The sequence below is a fragment of the Notechis scutatus genome, chromosome Z (genome assembly GCF_049901735.1).
Source record: "Notechis scutatus isolate UNSWTSFEM ecotype Mainland chromosome Z, rNotScu1.2, whole genome shotgun sequence".
Taxonomy (NCBI): domain Eukaryota; kingdom Metazoa; phylum Chordata; class Lepidosauria; order Squamata; family Elapidae; genus Notechis; species Notechis scutatus.
This window is the reverse complement of record NC_142025.1, coordinates 130,635,065-130,655,416: the sequence shown is the minus strand read 5'-3', so window position 1 is coordinate 130,655,416 and position 20,352 is coordinate 130,635,065. Positions and strand designations below refer to the sequence as shown.

Sequence of the window (20,352 nt, the reverse complement as noted above, 5' to 3'; positions counted from 1 at the left end):
CCAAACATTGCTACAACTTTAAAAGCACAACTATAATGACGTGGGAAAATACCTAACAAAGCTGAATAACATACATGTAAGTACCAGCAAAACTTAAGAAAACACAAACAAACGAACACACACACACACACACACACACGTATGTATGTATGTATGTATGTATGTATGTATGTATTTATGTATGTAAATAAACATGCTTTCATTTAAGCCTAGGGATATCTCCAAATTGCAAAAAACTTTCTTAAGACTGAGATAATTTTATAATCTTTATTTTCAAAGGCAAACATCTTGCTTATAACATGAAATTGTCAACTATGCTTAGTAAACAACTTGGAGATATTATTTCCTCCTCACTAGCTGTTCTCTTTTATTTAATTCAGGCCGTAAAAGAATAATGTAACATTTGGGTAAAAAAATGCAAGCCAATAATCCTGCACTGGAGCCAAAGATGGAGAAGATTTCCACAGCTACCATGTGTTTGCCCTTGGTGCTCAGATAGGCTGGGAAAAAAGACAACCACACACTGCAGAAGATCAGCATGCTGAAGGTGATAAACTTGGCTTCATTAAAGGTGTCAGGCAAGTTCCTAGCTAGATAGGCGACCTTGAAACTGACTAGGGCAAGAATGTTCATGAAGCCCAGGACACAGTAAAACATATAGGTAGACCCTTCATTACATTCCAGTATAATTTCTTCATGCAGGGAATACATGTCAAAATGTGGAAATGGGGCAGAGGTTGCCAGCCAAATTGCACAAAGAGATGCTTGAAGAAAGGAGCAGGAAAACACGATAGAAGTAGCCAGTCTGTTCCCTACCCATTTCCTTATTCCAGATCCTGGCTTGGTGGCCATGAAAGCCAGAACTACAATGATAGTCTTCGCCAGCACACAAGAAATTGCTACAGAAAAAATGAAAGTAAAAGCAACTTGTCGAAGGAGACATGTAAGTACTGTAGGCTGACCAATGAAAAGGAAAGCAGAAAGGAAGGAGAAAAGAAGAGAGGTGAGAAGAACATAGGAGAGACTCTGATTGTTAGCTTTGACAATTGGTGTGTCATTGTGCTTAATGAAGATAGCAATCAGATATACTGTCATTAAAGCAAAGGAGAATGCAAACACCAAAGACGTAATTCCCAAAGGTTCTTGGTAAGACAAGAAGGTTATCTCTTTGACAATGCATGCATTTTGATGGAAATTTGCATATTGATCTCCTGGACATGGGACACAGTCATCTGCATCTGAAAAAGAACATAGTACATTATTTATGTAGTATATGTCATGCCTCTAGCATATAATTTGAGTGTTTTTATCCCTCTTGTTCTTTAACATGTCTTGAGCTACATCTAGTACCCAAAAACAAATCTGTCATTGTTTGGAAATTGGTTTGATGGTGTTTGACTCTGAAAAAGTACATAAGAAATTGTTTATATTGTTACAACTGGAAGCAAAATTATATTTCTGAGAGTTTGGGTATTCGAATGGATAGGAAAAATGATTACACATTTTCTTCTGCACCTCCAGCTCTGATCCCTGGAAAGCTGAATTAGAATTTCAGCTCCATAATATTCTGAAGTATGGAAAATCTTAATTTTCAAGAGAAATAGAAAGTGAGGCAAAGAATCTTGAATAAAAGAGGCAGAAATCAACCTATAAATACATCACATCTTAGTCAATCAATAAATTTTACTGAGATATAACTACCCTCTTGTTCTGAAATCTTTCCTCCTGCACATGGAAAACAATCATAGCAACAGAATAGTTTCCCTTCTTTCATAGTTTTTCTTTGACCTGAAAGACAATGTTCACTGCATACTGAACGGGGCTGAACCTGAAAGGAGAACATACAAAAGGGAATGTTGAATTCAGGTATTGCCAATATGGAGGCTATACAAGAGATTAATTATTTTTTTATTTTTTTAACTTGAACATATCATCTTCCACTATACAGTGTATCGTCTTGGTACAAATGTCTCTGTGTAATTACAATCAAAATTTACAATATTCATTACATTGATAATAAGTCTCTAATCTTACAATATTAATAATCAGCATTATAAATCTATTTATTTCTCCCTCTTACCATATCTTCTAATGAAAATATTATATTGAGTATGATCATCTTAACAATCATATATAATAGTCATCGTACTGTTTACATCTCTATTTTGACATATATTCTTTATTTCACTAATCTCTATATCTCAGTTTTATTTTTATTCTCCAACCATCCATAAAATAACTCCTATTTCATATAACATTCAGTATTATCAGAGTATTCATTTACTGGCAAAGACATAGTTAACAAAGTCATTAATTGGCATGGTAACAAACCAGCATGTCAGCATTCCAGTACTCAATTGAAATCATCCCCTCCCACTTTCTCAAGCTATGTGGCAGTGTTGAATAAGGTTTCCAAAGCCGACACAGCCAATGGGAGCTGATCTAGAAAGTGAAACTAGAAGTTCTCTCTCTGTTTTTGTTCATGCTGCTGAGGTTGAGTTGCTTGTAACATGTCTGCTTCGGTTTGAATTTGCTTCATGTTGAAGAAATCTACAACTGGTTTGTAAAATTTACTTAATATGTTTATAAAGACATTAAATGAAGTATCAGCCATCTGTGTTTATTTTTCTGGTGCTAAATTTACACTGCAAAACTCTGAACAGGTTATTGAACCAACAAACCCAGAATGCCCAGAAAAAGACTGAATTGTAATTAAAGTTGGGAGAATGCCTGTTTTAAAAGTAAGAAACAAGGCAAGAGGCTTTGCAGGATGGCTGAAAAATATTAAAGAGAGCTCTCTACCCCGTTTGGGTCAGAAGAACTATATTATTTGGGCTGCAAAGATGGAATGTTTCCTGAAGGCTAAAGAGCTTTGGAATATTGTGGAAAATCCACCCCAGACACCATTAAATGCTGCAAATTCGAAGCTACATGATAGAGCATTTGCTTATATCATCTTGTCAATTGCTTACAAGATGATAGGTATAAGTAAAAACATAGTTATGAATACATGGATACATATAAGAAAAATAAAAGAAACAATAGGACAGGGATGGTAGGCACATTGATGCGTTTATGCACGTCCCCTACAGACCTCTTAGGAAAGGGGTGAGGTCAATAGTAGAAAGTCTAAGATTAAAGTTTTTGGAGTTTGGGGAAGAAACCACAGAGTCAGGTAGAGTATTCCAGACATTGATCACTCTGTTACTGAAGTCCTATTTCCTGCAATCAAGTTTGGTGCAATTAACCTTGAGTTTGTATCTATTGTTTGCTCTTGTATTGTTATGGTTGAAGCTGAAGTATTCATTTGCAAGTAGGACATTGCAATGTATGATTTTATATATTATACTTAGATTGGACCAAATGCGGCATAGTTGTAGGTTTTCTAGGTCCAGGATTTCAAATCTGGTGGCATAAGGTATTCTGCAATGAGTAAAAAAGTGGAGAACTCTTCTTGTGAAATATTTCTGGACTTTCTCAACTGTGTTAATATCAGATACGTAATGTGGGTTCCAGACTGATGAGCTGTATTCAAGTATTGGTCTAGCAAATGTTTTGTATGCTCTAGTTTGTAGTGTAATATTACCAGAGAAAAAGCTCCATAAAATTAGGTAAACAACTCTTAATGCCTTTTTGGCTGTGTAGTTGCAGTGGGCTCTAGTAAATAGATCATTAGAGAGGAGTACTCCAAGGTCCTTGACAGAATTTGGATGACCAACAAGGTCTTGACTATTCAGCCTGTATTTTATTTTCTGATTTTTTTTTGCCAATATGTAAGACAGAGCATTTGTTTGTTGAGATTTGATGTTGCCATTTGTTTGACCATTCTGATACATAGTCAAGATCTTTTTGAAGGGTAGCAGTATTGTCTGTGGTGTTGAATAGCTTTACATCATCAGCGAAGCAGATGCAGTTGCTTTTAATATGATCACAGAGGGGCTTCTGGTTTGGGCTTCTTCGGCGACAGACTGATATCTCCGATTGTGCGCAGTTTCGATCTGTGCTTGCTGGTGGAGCGCCCCAAGCCAGCTGGTTTTGGAGCTAAGCCACCCCATAGAGGTGGTGAAGAGAGGGGAGACTGCCAGCAGGGTCAAGGAGAGTCGCATCTCTCCTCCCCAGCTAGCCATTACTCTCTTTCCCAAAGGCGGTTGCAACGGTGGTCAGAAATGGGCACCTCAAAGAAGAACTCGACCGGAAAAGAATGTGCAGGAGGAAGATAAGAGAAAGTTTTGGCTGACCGGGTTGAACTGAATAAGCAACAATATAAGGTACCCTGGAATTTGTATTATAAAGAATAACATTGTTCCCAAAGAAGACTTTGAAGCGGCGAATGAGAGAGGGAAGGGAAAGTATTTGGTTTTTTCCCCTTTTCTTCCCTGTATTGACAACTAAGAGATTTAAGCAAGAAACCGACAAAAATCCACTTTGATATTAACAGGTATTTAAGGTGAAAATAAATTGTCAAAGGGATAATAAAGATTTGTGGATTCTCAAAAACTTTTAAAAGAAGGAAAAAACAAAAGTGTGGGATCTGGAAAAATGGAGGAGACCACCTGGAAGTGAAAGGAATTAACAGTGAAACTTTAACAAGATTCCTAAAATATACATTTTAACTGAAACTTTGTAACAAGGTAAGAGAACCCCAGGAAGAGAAAGTGGAAAAAAGAAGCAAGAAGAAACAGCTTTGGATTATTTGGATTACTTGGTGATTTTTGGATTTTTGGCTATCGGATCTAAAGGACTAAAATTAATCGGGTGGTTGTTTAAAAGTTTTTAAAATGGTATCACTCTTGGAAGAATTGAGAATGGAACTTAAAAAACAGAAAGAAGATGCACAAGAAGGAAGAGGTTCTTTTGGCTTCGTATTTCAATTTTTAGAAATGGAGATCCTGAACTATGAGAAACAACAAGAAATGCCTGTAGAACAAGTAGGGTGGGACAAAGAAGAAGCCATCTTCAATGACCAAGTATTTCTATATGGGGAAAAGAAAGGAAAGGGGGGAAAGAGAGTGAAAAATTTAAGATTTGAAAAAACAACCCCCCAAAAGAAAAGTTTGAAAAGTAATTACAACATTAGGAAGAAACAGAAGAGAGGATTACAGAAGAGACAATCAGAATTAGATAGAGAAGGGGTCAAAAAGGGAAGGGAGAAGAAGAGGGGGAAGAGGGAAAGGAAAAGAAATTATACAGGACAGAAACAGGACATAGAGAAACAGGGAAAACATGCAAGGATTAAGGGTATAAGCCTTTTTAGAAGACACAGAGATAATGGGTGAAAACTTAATTAAAAGGGAGATTCTGCAAGGGTACATAAGATAGTATTGTTATATTAGAAATAGAAATGAACTTTGAAAATATGAAACGTGTGATTAAAATGATAGATAAAATACTCATTGTAATGGAATGGAATGTTTAATAAATAAATGAAATAAAGAGAATGGGAGAATGAAATTAGGAAAGGAGGGGAACATTTTAATTATTATAAATGTGTTATAAAAATTTAAATGAAGAGGAATATGAAAGAAACATGAAAAAATTATGGAAATATTATAAGTGTTCCTAGAAGTATGATACCCTATTGAAAAGAAATGTTAAAGATGTCAAAGATTATAACTAACATTCATGATAGAGCTGAATTGGAATAGAATAAGTATTTTATTTATTATTGTTATATATATATTTTTTCTCTTTAAGAACAGTGCGTATTTTAAGAATGTACCAAGCAAAATTCGACTGGACATTATGTGTTATATTGAATGTTATAATTGCAAAGGCATAAATTGAAGTTTAAATAAGAGTTGAATGGATAAAAATTAAAAGATACAAAGGTGTCATACTCCAATTAGTAACTACAGGGAAAATTTTTGATTAATCAGAAAAGAAAATATGAAATTGAAACAGGAGAGACAAAAATATAAATATAATGACTAGAAAGATATTGAAACTTAGAAAAAAGGTATATATAATTGAATTTACAAAGGAATGAGATAATTTCAAATAAGATTGAGAAAACTAAGGAAAGGGAAAAATTACTGAGAAAATGTTAAAATAGTAATAAGATATGGAATAGAACACAAAGATGAATATGAAATTGATTTTCTGTCTGTATGGAGAAGTGATAACCCAGGACCATGCTATTCTTAAAAAAAGAAATTTTACTTGTATTATGCTTTGTGAAAGCCCAAATAAAATTTTTATTTAAAAAAAAAAATGATCACAGAGGTCATTTATGTAGAGTATGAAAAGAGTTGGTCCTAGAACACTGCCTTGGGAGACACCACTGTTGACAGGTACATAATTTGATAGGACGCTCCCAATTTTTACCATTTGTTGTCTGTTTGACAAGAATGCTTCTATCCAGTTATGCAGGTGTCCAGAGATACCATAAAATTTTAGTTTTAGGAGTAGTTTGTCGTGTACCACTGAATCAAAGGCTTTACAGAAGTCTATGTAGATTGCGTCTATTGCTTTGCCCTGGTCGAGTTGTGTAGTCCGTATGTTTTTGTATTGTAAGAGTTGCAGATTGCAGGATAGTTTTTTTTCCTGAAACCAAATTGTTTATTAGAGAGAAGGTTGTTTGTCTCTAAGTGGAGGATAATGGATTGGTTAATAATTGATTCCATGACTTTACAGGTGATGCAGCATAAAGAGATTGGTCTGTAATTTTCAATTTGGCTGGGGTCTCCCTTTTTGAAGATGGGGATGACTGTGGCTTGTGACCATAGTTTTGGCAAGGAGCTGGTCCTGAAATATTTTTCAAAGATTATTCTTAGAGTTTCGGCTATGGCAGTGGATAGCTTTTTAAAGAAGTAGGCACATATTCCATCCAGTCCAATAGATAGAGATGGTTTTAGATTACATGGTGCTTTTTCAACATCGTCTTCTGTAAAATCGATATGTATTAGATCATTGTAGTTGTCTGTGTTCAAGTAGGAAATATTGGACATGATCCATTGCTGTTTACAAATACTGAACCAAAGAATGTATTAAAGAGGTTGGCTTTAATAGTGTAGTCATTGCAGTCTTTACCATTAGGTAAATATAAAGCAAGGTTAGTGGCACAGGGGTTTTCACAGATGAAAATTTCTCATCTATAAGAATCTGTTCACTTTTCCAATTTTGTGCAAATGCAATTCTAACTGCAGTTAATAAGTGTATAATTAAATATGCATTCCCTTTGGTGTAAGTTTTGGGCAAAACCCCCAACAAAAGTATTTTTGGATTTAAATCAATATGTTGCATTGTCATCTTTTCCAACCACATTTGTATTTTTGTCCAATATTTTTTGCTTCTACATATGCCCACCATATATGATAATATGACAATGGCATCTGGTGGCATTTCCAACATTTAGCTGATTTGATTAATTAATTCTTGTGTCTTCTGCTTAGAGACCAGCAAGATGTTTCTCCAACGTTATTGTTCAATTAAAGAGCTTTTTAGTCACTGATGCATATAAAACATGCCTGAAAATAGTGATATACCTAAAAAAGTCAAGATAATCATAAAAACCTTTGGAATGCCAAAAGTTGGGAACTATTACAAAAGCAACTTATTTTAAGATGTAATTAAACATACACATTTATTTTTATTATGCATATATGCCTCAAAGCTCAGAAGTATTTTATTATTCCACAAATCTGTAGGGAAGATGGTAATTATATAAAAAACATACATAGCAAACAAAAGTAAGACTTGGTTCACTTTTTTGGCATATTTTACTTTAGCAAAGTATAGAACAGTGTTCTTCAAAGTGATCAGTACAGACCTCCAAAGCTTTCTGAGACTTTTCCATTGTTGTTGCTGTTCTCATTAGTGTAAAATTAGTTAAATGACTATTTATTAAATTAATATAACAAACTTTTGGAGTTTGGTGAGCAATCAAACACTTCATTAAGGAAAGACAAAGAGCTGAAGAATTTGAGACCTCCACTATAGAACGTAGTCTTGGCATCATACAAAAGATACATCCAGCCTACCTGATTAAAACTGGTGGGCCAGACAGTGCAATTTTCCTGAATGGTGAACTTCATTGCTTCAGAAGTATGTGCATCTAAACTTCCAACTTTGACTCTAAGAAGAGACTGGTTTGGCAAGGTGATCCAATTGATGATATCAAATCCTGACACCAATTGTCCACTTTCATCAAAAGAAACAGGTTCCCCAGCATTATTGTTAAACGAGACAGTCCTCAGAAAATGATGCAACTCAAAGAGAAAAAGAAATAAAGATGTTAGTTAAAATATGATTAGACCAAGGGTTAAAAGGACTTTTGGAAGAAAGTAGTCCCCGATATTTTTTTGATTAATTATTGCTTTTCAGCATAGTTTTATTTTAAGAAAACCAGAATCCACTATGCTGGACAGGACCTAGAGCATCCAGAAGTATATCAGAAAGATGGTACCCAAGCTCTTAAGATCCTGTGGAACTTCCACATCCAGACAGATGAGCAGGTAGTAGCCAATCAACCAAACATGGTGGTAGTAGATGAGGACCCCAAGAGGCAAAGATGATGATAGAAGTATCTGTGCCAAGTGACAGAAACATCAGGGAGAAGGAGTATGAGAAGCTGGAGTAGTACCAGGGCTCCAGGTGTAGTAGGATGACTTGGGGCAATGACTCCTAAAGTGGGAGAGTAGATCCCACAAATACTAGAAACAACATCGGAGTTCTGTGTCCCAAAGAGTGCAGTGCTAGAAAAAGCTAAGATATTGAGCAGACCACCCACCTCAACAAAATCCTATGTCTCTGGTAGAAAACTCAAGATTGAAGAGGACACATATCAACCATAAGGATGAGAAGAGGATTTATATGATACATACATATATATGTACACTCAAAGTGATACCTGCCATGATTCTTGATGGAGAGGATTCAGTTGACTTTTATCTGGCACAGCTTTGTGTTTCCTTTTGAATGAATATAGAGCACTCAAGGCATGTACCACAGCATAGACGGAATTGTAGATGGCATAACTGTGGCTATTCATCTGCATATCAAAAATGGATGAAGGAAGAGTCTCTATCTTCTCCTCCCCAGTGCATATACCATCAAAATTCTTCTCTCCAATTGAGGTTGGGAACACACATTGAAATGCATCTTCCCAAAAATGCTTCAGAAAGCCATCTTCTTGATTAGTGGCTAGATTTCTTTCCCTAACAAAATCCTGAAATCCTACCAAGTCACTTGAGTGAACCACAATGGACATAGCACCATGAATGAAATGTAAAGGCCAGTTCCTTTGAATAGAAGTGGAAGTGAAATCCATCTGGGCTATCATAATCCAGATTTTCTCATTGTTTGATGGAACTTGATAAGAGAACAACAACCTCATAGTCAGCATAAATTCACCTTGTACAATCACAACAGATGCTATACTTGCCACGACAATGTCATATATATCATTTCCATCCTCTAACATTTCAGAGAACTCATGAGTATATGTCTTTTTAGGGTAACTTTTAATAAAGTCAAAGCAGATTCCTCTTTGGGCAAACATTGAAACCATAGTCGCTATAAACCCATCTCCATCATCATATTGCAGAGAAATCATCCCAACCCATGTCCACCCAAAATATAGCAATAATTGGAGAATTCCCTTGTATTGGAGCATATTGTTAGGGAACATCCAGTGAAATATATCTTCATGATTATTTGTAGGTGCCGAACCATAGATAAGCTGAAGAAAGAAAAGTTTCAATTACTTTTCTTACTCTAATAAGCAAAGAACTCTAATAAGAACATTACTCTAATAAGCAAAGAAAGAAAGAAGGAAAGAAGGAAGGAAGAAAAGAAGGGAGGGAGGGAGGACATCTAAGATTCATATATATGGCTGGGGAGAAAAAAGGAGCATACCTCACCTGTTGAATCTTGTAATTGCATAGGATATTTGCCATATCCAGAGAGATTTTTGTATAGGGTCCTCCAATGACAGCTACTTCATTGTTCTGACCGTCACATTTATAATTGGGGATGAATTTGTCCTTTGTTGAAAGAAGCCCCAGTGTACCACGATAGGTCCAGCTTCTGATGAAGTTGCTGTTGTAAATGTGGAAGCCCAAGGTGATGTTTGGTAGGAGGTGTGGGTTTCCATTGATTTCCTTCAAAGCAAATTCCAGGGCCAGAATGTGCTGATAGTTTTGTGTCAAGTACCTGTAAGATGATGATATTAACTCACTCTTCTCTATCAGAATGAAGTATGCATTACTTTTCAATGACAATTGCTCTGATATTTTAAAGCTGGAAGAGAACAAGTAACAGGCCAGGCCTATTTTTTACTTGTCATGTCAAAATGAGCACTTGGAAATAGGAAAATTGACCAGATCTTACACATCAACTATGAAGCATATAGTTCATGCCCCTTAGATATGATTTCATTTGGAAAGTAAAGCCCTTTTTCTCAAAGCATTTGAGAAAATAGACTGTGATTTTAGAAACTTTAGACAATAATATATCAGTTCATGTATAACTTCACAGAGGAATTTCTGTAAAGATTGACTGATGGCAAAAGAACATTGGAAAGGTAAGGGAAATCGAAAGCATAAGACAAGGAATCTCCAGAAATGAAAAGTAATTAAGTCAAGTCAAATCAAAGTCAAGGTAAGTTTTTCTTAGCTGGCTTAGCTTTTGCAGATGATGCAAGCAGAAATTTTACAGCCTACATTTTCCAGCATTGTAATATCACATTTATAAGTGTGGTCCATGAAATGCATTGACTAATGTTCAACAACTAGACAACCTATAGAGTCAGGCTATTCAGAACAAGTGCAGTTCATTTAACAAATGTAACAAATTAAAATGTCTTACAAAGGGAATCCAGGGTTTTCATGTGAGGGTGGGATTTCAAATAAGAGTGGTTCAGGAAGCATATAGATTTGGAACATTATGAAACCCAGGTTCAGCTGTTCTGTCCTTAAATATCTGGGAATAGGAAGAGGTTTACTGACCAGACAGCGAACAAGAGCAAAGCTGTACATCATCTGAGACTGCAACAGTACCAGCACTGGAATCTTACCAATCCTTTCAAGATGTTTCCTGCTCATCCCTTCCTAACTCTAATTTAAATGTCCTGAACAGCTTCCTCTGAGAGGACAGAGCATAAAATATCAGGAAAAGATCTGATGAAAAATTGCCTTTCTGCCTTTCTGTTGTAACAGCTTTTCAAGATATAGGAAAGATTCTTTGTGTCATTTATTCTTTATATCCTTACCTGTAGCATCTAGAATTCCATTGAGAATTCAGAGGAAAAAAATAAATAATGATAGTATCATAACAGGATAGTATGTGGCAGGATAAGATAATAGGATATGACAACTACTTTCCTATTCAGAGCAGCATATAACTTGGCCCCAAAACAATTATAGATTAAGAGGAGGCATTTGTTACTCAGAACAGTAAAATATGCCAAATGAAGACAAATACTAATACAGAAAGAAAAACTTTTAAGATTGATTTCAACTATTAGTGGATAGAAATGTCAAACCAGGGTCACCCCTCTAAAGTCTTTTTCTATCCCACTCCCAAATTTTTTCTTTATATCTCCACTATTTTGCTCTTCCACTACCACTACTTATTACCATTATGCTGTTTGTGTTTACTGTCCCTGCTTTGAACCAAAAATGTTATCACACTTCCTTTCAAAGCCTTTTGTTAATTAAAGATCTGAACGATGTCATTTGTCAGTTAGATGCATCACTGAATGCAGACAATGATGCACAAAATGATAGGCCTCTGCACTTTTTCTCAAAGATGCTCCAATCTCTCCTCCCTTTCTTCTAAAGCAAAACTGTTCACATGTCAAAATACTTTCTACCCACAAATCTTTCTAGGATAGATGGAATGAGGATGACCATATTTCTACAGAAGACTACTCCCAATCTTATTCACATTCACCCAGATATCTATTTCTTTTGCAAGGTCATGGTACTTGGTTCTTCACCCCTGCATCTTAGAAGGTCTTGAAGAGCTTAGAGCCAGTCTTAATAGTGGACTTTGAGCCAGTCACTTTCTCTCAATCCAAAACACTTCACAGGTTAATATTTTCTATAAATATACAGGGGAAAATAAGAATAACAACTGAATAGTTGTCAGGGAAATTGGAGGAGGAAATAGTATTAGGCCTGTTCAGCATAAAGGTGGGAATTTTTTTAAAAAAACAAACAAACTCTGAGGTAAATAAATAAGATCCATGTATTAAATACAGATGCAGGTGAAATCAATCCACCAAAACTGTTTTCTTTTTGCTGTACAGAAATCTTTTATTTTGGATACTGACCTTAACCAATGCTTAAAGTAAGTAAAGTTTTTTTAAAATAGGTTTTTATTGTATTTCCACCATTACAACTCAAATCATAATCATATTTTCAACAGCATTTTAACATCTACAGGTACCATTGTCTTATAAATCTTAGTACATATATTAAATATACATTTATCACTAATATTCTTATCAATAGTTAGTTCTATTTTATATTCTTATATACTTTACATATTTACAAATCGGTTTCTTAAAATCTCTTACGTATTAGTCTTTACATCTTCATTTTTATTTCTATTCGCTATCCATTCATACCATTTGTGCCAAATTGAGAAATACTCTGAGTCCTCTTTCTCTTTCATTTTTAATGTGAGCATGTTTATTTCAGCATTTTCTATTATTTTTTGTTGAACTAATTCCTCACTGGGAGTATTGGGGATTTTCCACATTTGTGCGAAAGCTATCTTGGTGGTTGTTAAGATATGTAATATTAAGCATTTATTTTTTTTAATTTTTTTTGGATATTGATCTTTGATAATTCCTAGTAGGAAAATTTCTGGTCTGAATTCAATTTGATAGCCTGTAATCTCGTGTAGCCAATTTTTAATTTTGGTCCAGTATGTCTTGGTCTTGGGACATAACAACCACATATGATAGAAGGTACCATCAACTTTTTGGCGTTTCCAACATTTTGGACTTGAATTAGGATATATATTTAGCCAATATCATTGGAGCCAGATACCACCTGCAAAACATTTTGTACAAATTTACTTTATATAATGAGGATATTGTTAATTTATAATTAACTTTCCATAGTTTCTCCCATTCTTCTAGATCTATGTTATGTCCAAAATTCTATGCCCAAGCTATCATAATACTTTTCACAGTCTCTTCTTCCATTTTAAAATCTAATAAATATTTGTATGCTCTGGATATGAATTTTTGTTCTGGTCCCATTAAGATTGTATCTAGTTGGTTTTGCCCTTTATCAAATCCAAAATCTTCTAGATCATTTTTGTATCTATTTTGGATTTGTAAATATGGCCACCAGTCAATAATAATTCCCTTTTCTTTCAATTATCTGCAGAGGTGGTATTCAGCAGGTTCTGACCAGTTCTGGAGAACCGGTAGCGGAAATTTTGAGTAGTTCGGAGAACCGGCAAATACCATCTCTGACTGGAGATTTTACAGGAATTTCCTAACTTTAATGGGATCATTTGAAATAGATACATTAATTGTGGTAGAGTATTCATTTTTAATACTGCTCTTTTTCCCAGTAATGACAATTGCAGTTTCCCCCATGTTTCTAATTATTTTCTAATTTGTTTTACTAACTTTGTATAGTTATCCTCTTTTACTGATGAACATCTAGAGCAGTGGTTCCCAAAGTACTGCCCCGGGTGGGCGGTGGGATGCCTTAGCGGGGTGCAAAGAGGCAAGGGGGCTGGCAGGGGGCGCTAAGAGATGGCAGGGGGTGCTGGAGGTGGCCCCCTTGCAGGGCACAATTCAGGAGTGGGATTTTGCAAGTAGCTTGGCTGAACTCCTGCCCCTGGGAGCCAAAGCGCTGAAGTGCGAATGGTGCAGGAAACTTTGGCTGGGCTCTTGAGATGACAGAAACTCCAGATGCTTCTCTCCGCTAACAGATGGCCAATATATCTGCAAACTGTCAAGCGCTCCTCAAGAGAGATGATTTTGCAGATAGCTTGGCCGAACTCTGTGCAAAGGGGAGCACAACGTTGTTGCACCTCGCTAACATTTATTTATTTATTTATTTTTGACAATTGTATAAGTAAAAGCATGGTTATGAATACATGGATACATATAAGAAAAATAAAAAAAAGAAACAATAGGACAGGGATGGTAGGCATGTTGGTGCGCTCATGCAGACCTCTTAGGAAGGGGGTGAGGTCAATAGTAGACAGTCTAAGGTTAAAGGTTTGGGGGTTTGGGGAAGAAACAACAGAGTCAGGAAGAGTATTCCAGACATTGACAACTCTGTTGCTGAAGTCCTATTTCCGGCAATCAAGTTTGGTGAGATTAACCTTGAGTTTATATCTAATGTTTGCTCTTGTGTTGTTATGGTTGAAGCTGAAGTATTCATTGACAGGTAGGACATTGCAATTTATGATTTTATATACTAAACTTAGATTGGACTAAAGGTGGCATAGTTCTAGGTTTTCTAGGTCTAGAATTTCAAGTCTGGTGGCATAAGGTATTCTACAATGAGTAGAGGAGTGGAGAACTCTTCTTGTGAAATATTTCTGGACTTTCTCAACTGTGTTAATATCAGATATGTAATGTGGGTTCCAGACTGATGAGCTGTATTTGAGTATTGATCTAGCAAATGTTTTGTATGCTCTAGTTATTAGTGTAATATTAACAGACAAAAAGCTATGTAAGATTAGGTTAACAACTCTTAACACCTTTTTGACTATGAAGTTACAATGGGCTCTAGCATTTAGATCATTAGAGATGAGTACTCCAAGGTCCTTGACAGAGTTTGGATCATCAACAAGGTCTTGACTATTCAGCCTGTATTTTATTTTCTGATTTTTTTTTTGCCAATATGTAGGACAGAGCATTTATTTGTTGAGATTTGAAGTTGCTATTTGTTTGACCATCCTGATACATAGTCAGGGTCTTTTTGAAGGGTAGCAGTATTGTCTGTGGTATTGAACAGCTTTGCATCATCAGCGAAGAGAACACAGTTGCTCTTGATATGATCACAGAAGTCATTTATGTAGAGTAAGAAAAGAGTTGGTCCTAGAACACTGCCTTGGGGGACACCACTGTTGACAGGTACAGAATTTGATAGGACGCTCCCAATTTTTACCATTTGTTGTCTGTTTGACAGGAATGCTTCTATCCAGTTATGCAGGAGTCCAGAGATACCATAAGATTTTACTTTTAGGAGTAGTTTGTCATGTACCACTGAATCAAGGGCTTTACAGAAGTCTATGTAGATTGCATCTATTGCTTTGCCCTGATCGAGTTGTCTAGTCCATATGTTTTTGCAGTGTAAGAGTTGCAGATTACATGATAGTTTTTTTTCCTGAAACCAAATTGTTTATTAGAGAGTAGGTTGTTTGTCTCTAAGTGGAGGATAATGGATTGGTTAATAATTGATTCCATGACTTTACAGGTGATGCAGCATAAAGAGTTTGGTCTGTAATTTTCAACTAGGCTGGGGTCTCCCTTTTTGAGGATGGGGATGACTGTGGCTTGTGACCATAGTTTTGGCAAGGAGGTGGTCCTAAAAGATTTTTCAAAGATTATGCTTAGAGGTTCTACTATGGCAGTGGATAGCTTTTTTAAGAAGTAGGGACATATTCCGTCCGGTCCAATAGGTAGAGATGGTTTTAGATTGCGTAGTGCTTTTTCAACATTGTCTTCTGTAAAATCGATATGTATTAGAACATTGTAGTTGTCTGTGGTTCGACTAGGAAATACTGAGCATGATCCATTGCTGTTTACAAATACTGAGCCAAAGAATGTGTTAAAGAGGTTGGCTTTAATAGTGTCATAATTGCAGTCTTTACCATTAGGTCCTTTCAGGGGTGGGAAGGGGTGGGGGGAGGTGGCTCATCCCTGAAGCACCAGCATTGCTCCAGCGATGCAGCCCCGAGGACACTACCTTTGCCTGCACCTGTCACCAAACTGCGGCAGCCAGAGAAATGTTCCATTCAGAAGCGCTGAACTTCCAATCGGCGCTGGAGGCAGTGCTGAAAGGGAAGAGGTGGCATCCAAAGGGGCTTCAACAAAGGAGGAAGAAAACCCTCTCTCTGCTACTGCCACTGCTTTTGCCCCTCTCATAAACCCTGCCAGCTCCCGGGTGTCCTGTTTGCAGTCCTGCCCAAGGACATGCCCCCTGCCCCCTCTTTACATGTCTATTAGGAGCACCCGAGCCTGGTTTCTGGAGTCTTTTGGGGCACCGGGTGTAAAACTGCATCCAGACAGCCACTTCTTTGTCTAAAACAAATACTAAACAAATATTTTCCAGAGTCGTCTTAATTATTTTGTTATATAATTTCTTATAAAACTCCTTTTGGTTTTCATTAGGGGAATATATCTCCACCAATAATATTTGTTTTTGTTGGATATTAATTTGTACCATTAAGATTCGACCTTGCTCATCCGCATAAATTTGTTTTGCATTTATCCCTCTTCTGATATACATTGCTACCCCTCTTTTTTTGATCCGCCAATGCTGTATACAATACGCTTAATTTGGGGTATTCTAAACATTTACTATACTGCCTTTGGATATGTACTTCTTGAAAACGTATAATGTCAACATTTTGTTTTACTTATTTAGCCAATGTTTGTTTTCTTTTAGTCTGGGATTTCAATCCATTGATATTTACTGAAATTAATTTAATTTCTTCTTCCATTATCAGTTGTAAGTCTGTCTTGGCCTTCTGTTAACTCTTGCTTCTCTTTGTAGTCTTGTTCTTAGTCCTTCTATTCTTGGTTGTTCTCTCTCTTCTTTACTTTTTTCTTCCTGTTCTATTTCTCGTGTTTCCTGTTGTTGATCTTCTTGCTGGTCTTCCTGATTTTACTTCCTTACTACTCACTTCTTCCTCTAGTCCTACTAACTACAGAATTATAGAATTCTTACACCTTGTCAGTGTTATCACTTCTCATGCTTCTCTCTTGCCATGTCACCAACATTCCTTCTTGCACCAGCTTTCAGAACCAAATATTTTGTTTATTCAAAGTGTTGCTAGAGATCTGTAGTCTTATTTTAACTTTCTCACTCACCTTGGGATCTGTTTCAAGGTCACAATTTATCTTTATAAGTCATCAGCTTATCCTTTGTAATCTTGTATATGATATATCTCACAATATTTTTTTTTATTTTAAGACAAACATACATAGGCAATACATTAAAAAAACATAAAACCACCTTCCATTTTGTACATACAGTGTGCCAGTTGGTTTAGAATCTTTTGTGCGATCCTTTCATAATCATTGTTCACAATTTATATCAATCTCACATTGTCAGACTAACATATGCTTATCTATTTATCAATTATTAATTATCCTGCTATTTATTCCATCAATATTATATTATGCTGTATTCCAATAGTTATATATATCTACATTATATTTTATATCAATCTATTAAATTTCTATCACAAAATTATCTAGTCTATTACATTGCCATGCCTTTTTATCCAACCATTGATAAAACAAATCCCATATCATATAAAATTGCTTGTCTTCTTGTTCTCTAATTTCAAATGTCAGTTTACTCATTTCAGCACAGTCCATAATTTTTTTAATAACTTGCTCCTGCATAGGTATTTTGTCGTTTTTCCAGTTCTTCGCAAGTACAATTCTAGCTGCTGTTAAAACATTTACAATCTAATATTTCAGTTCTTTATTGTATATGTCCGGTATGACTCCCAATAAAAAGATCTCTGGTTTAAAGTCTATTTGTTGTTTTATCATTTTTTCCAACCATGTGTGGATTTTAGTTTAATATTTCTTTGCGTCCGAATATGTCCACCACATATGGTAATATGAACCAGGTATCTGATGACATTTCCAGCATTTATCCAATTTATTCTTAAACATTCTTGCAAGTCTCGTCGGAGGTAGGTACCACCTGTAAAACATCTTATACAAATTTTCTTTATATGCAGTTGACATTGTCATTTTATAATTTTGAGACCACAATTTTTGCCATTTTTCTAAATCAATCCCATATCCAAAATTTTCCCCAAGCAATCATCATTTCTTTAACTTGTTCCTCCTCCAATTTAAATTCTAATAGATGTCCATAAAGTTTTTTAATTACCTTTTCATTAGTACTCATTAAAATTTTATCTAAATCAGTCAACTTATCATAAAAACCTTCTGCTTTAGAGTCTTATCAAACCTAGATTGTATTTGCAAAAAACCAATTCATTTTTCTTATTGGATAAGAAAAAGCTTCAATAGTTGATATCCATGCTGGAATTTTTAAGTAATATTGTCTTTTTATCTTCTCCCATTTCAAAAACAATGCTTCTCGAATATAATGTCTTCTAAAATACCCCTGTGTTTTAGTTCCCTTATATCAGAGAAAGGCATGCCTTTCCAACAGCAAGTCATGGCCTTCTAAAGTCAGTAATCTACTGTTCCTTAGTATTATCTATTCCTTTACCCACATCAAATTTGAAACCTGGTAATATAGCTCCCAATTGAGCAAGGCAAACCCTCCTCTTATTCTTGCATCTTGTAACAGTTTTAATTTTATTCTTGCTTTTTTACCCTGCCAAATATATTTCAACACAATTCTATTTAAATCTTCAAAAAACTCTTTCCCTAATTGACAAGGAATTGTCTGGAATAAATATAAAACGCTAGGCAATATATTCATCTTAATTGTAGATATTCTCCCAATCCATGATAGTTGCATTTTTTCCCATTTCATCAAATCTGTCGCAATCTGCTGTTTGAGTTTAACATAGTTATCTTCCTTCAGTGTACTACATCTTGGTGTAATATGTATCTCTAAATATTTAACCTTGTTCATGACCTGTATTTTTAAAATTTCTTCCAACTCTTTCTTTCGTCTTGCTAACATATTCTTTATTAATATCTTTGTTTTGTCTTTATTTATTCTCAAACCTGCTACTTTTCCATATTCTTCTATTTTTTCTATTAATTTGGGTGCTATTTCCAATGGGTCTTCTAATATAAATACCAGGTCATCTGCAAAAGCTTGCAATTTATATTCCTCCTTTTTAATTTTCATTCCTTTTATTTCTTTTTCTTCTCTGATATTCCTGTTCAACACTTCCAATGTTAACACAAACAGCAGATGTGACAATGGACAGCCTTGCCTTGTCCCTTTTCTTATGTCTATGGATTCTGTTAATTCTCCATTCACCATCACTTTTGCAGTTTGTTCATGGTATATTGTTTCAATGGCTTGGATAATTTTTTTACCAAAGCCCATTTGTATCAATTGCAGTAAAATAAAATGCCAACTCACATTGTCAAAGCTTTTTGAGCATCTAGAAACATCAAGTTCTGTAATGTATAGTGGATTAGACGTCCTCCTATTGATATACAATATTCATATTATCTTGATGAATACATTAAGTAAGAGATTATCTGTCTAGAAACATCTCTGGATTCCCTGGAGAGTTGCTAGATAGACAACAAACACTAAAGAACAAGAATAATCTTACTTTGGAGAGTAGTGGTATAGACAAAGCAAAATATCCATGAGATACGTATACAATATAATGTGACCAAAAGAACAGAAGAGGCAGACTAAATTTAAAATTAATATTTAGGGTCATTTTCTGTCTTTCAGACACAAAACATCCTTGAATAAGTATGCCATACTCTCAATATAAAGAACATTAGAAAAAAGTTCGTACGAAGAGCACAAATAGCTGCATAAATAGCTTAAAATGTAAGGTGAATTCACTTAACCCCAGGATATTTTTAAATTGCAAGAACTTCCATAAGACTGAAATATTTTCATAAACTTTATTTTCAAATTTAAACATATTGCTTATCACATTTAATTATCAGCAATGATAAGTGAAAACTTGGAGATATTACTACTTCCTTACTAGCTGTTCTCTTTTATTTAGTTCAGGTCGTAAGAGAATAATGTAACATTTGGGTAAAAAAATGCACGCCTGTAACCCTGCACTGGAGCCAAAGATGGAGAAGGTCTGCACAGCTACCATATGTTTGCCCCTGGTGCTCAGATAGGCTGGGAAAAAGACAAACACACACTGCAGAATATTATTTAATAATATTATTATTAAATATTATGCAGAACATACAACAATGACAAAACTACATAGTACAAAGTTAAACATGTTAAGATACTGTAAAATATGTAGGTATGGGAATTCTATTAATATAATTTTACTGATTTGTTTAGCAACTTATTTTAAGATGTGATTATGTTGTCAAATTTATTTTAGTATGCTTATATTACCAAAGCATCAGAAGTATTTTATTATGTCACAAAACTGCAAGGAAGAAGTGAACAATAGGTATAAATAAATGAGACCGATTTGGCAAGGTGATCGAGCTGATTACATCAAATCCCAACACCAATTGTCCCCTTTCATCAAAGG

General features: G+C 35.2%; 1 protein-coding gene across 1 annotated transcript; it reads right to left on the bottom strand.

Moving 5' to 3' along the window:
• Nucleotides 1–202: 202 nt before the first annotated feature.
• Nucleotides 203–7,795, bottom strand: LOC148129282 (vomeronasal type-2 receptor 26-like). Its single transcript, XM_087947268.1, has 2 exons — nucleotides 7,769–7,795; nucleotides 203–1,284 (listed from the first exon to the last, which is right to left on the bottom strand). The coding sequence occupies exons 1-2, from the start codon at nucleotides 7,793–7,795 to the stop codon at nucleotides 340–342; spliced, it is 972 nt and encodes a 323-aa protein (XP_087803394.1). The 3' UTR covers nucleotides 203–339.
• Nucleotides 7,796–20,352: the final 12,557 nt, after the last annotated feature.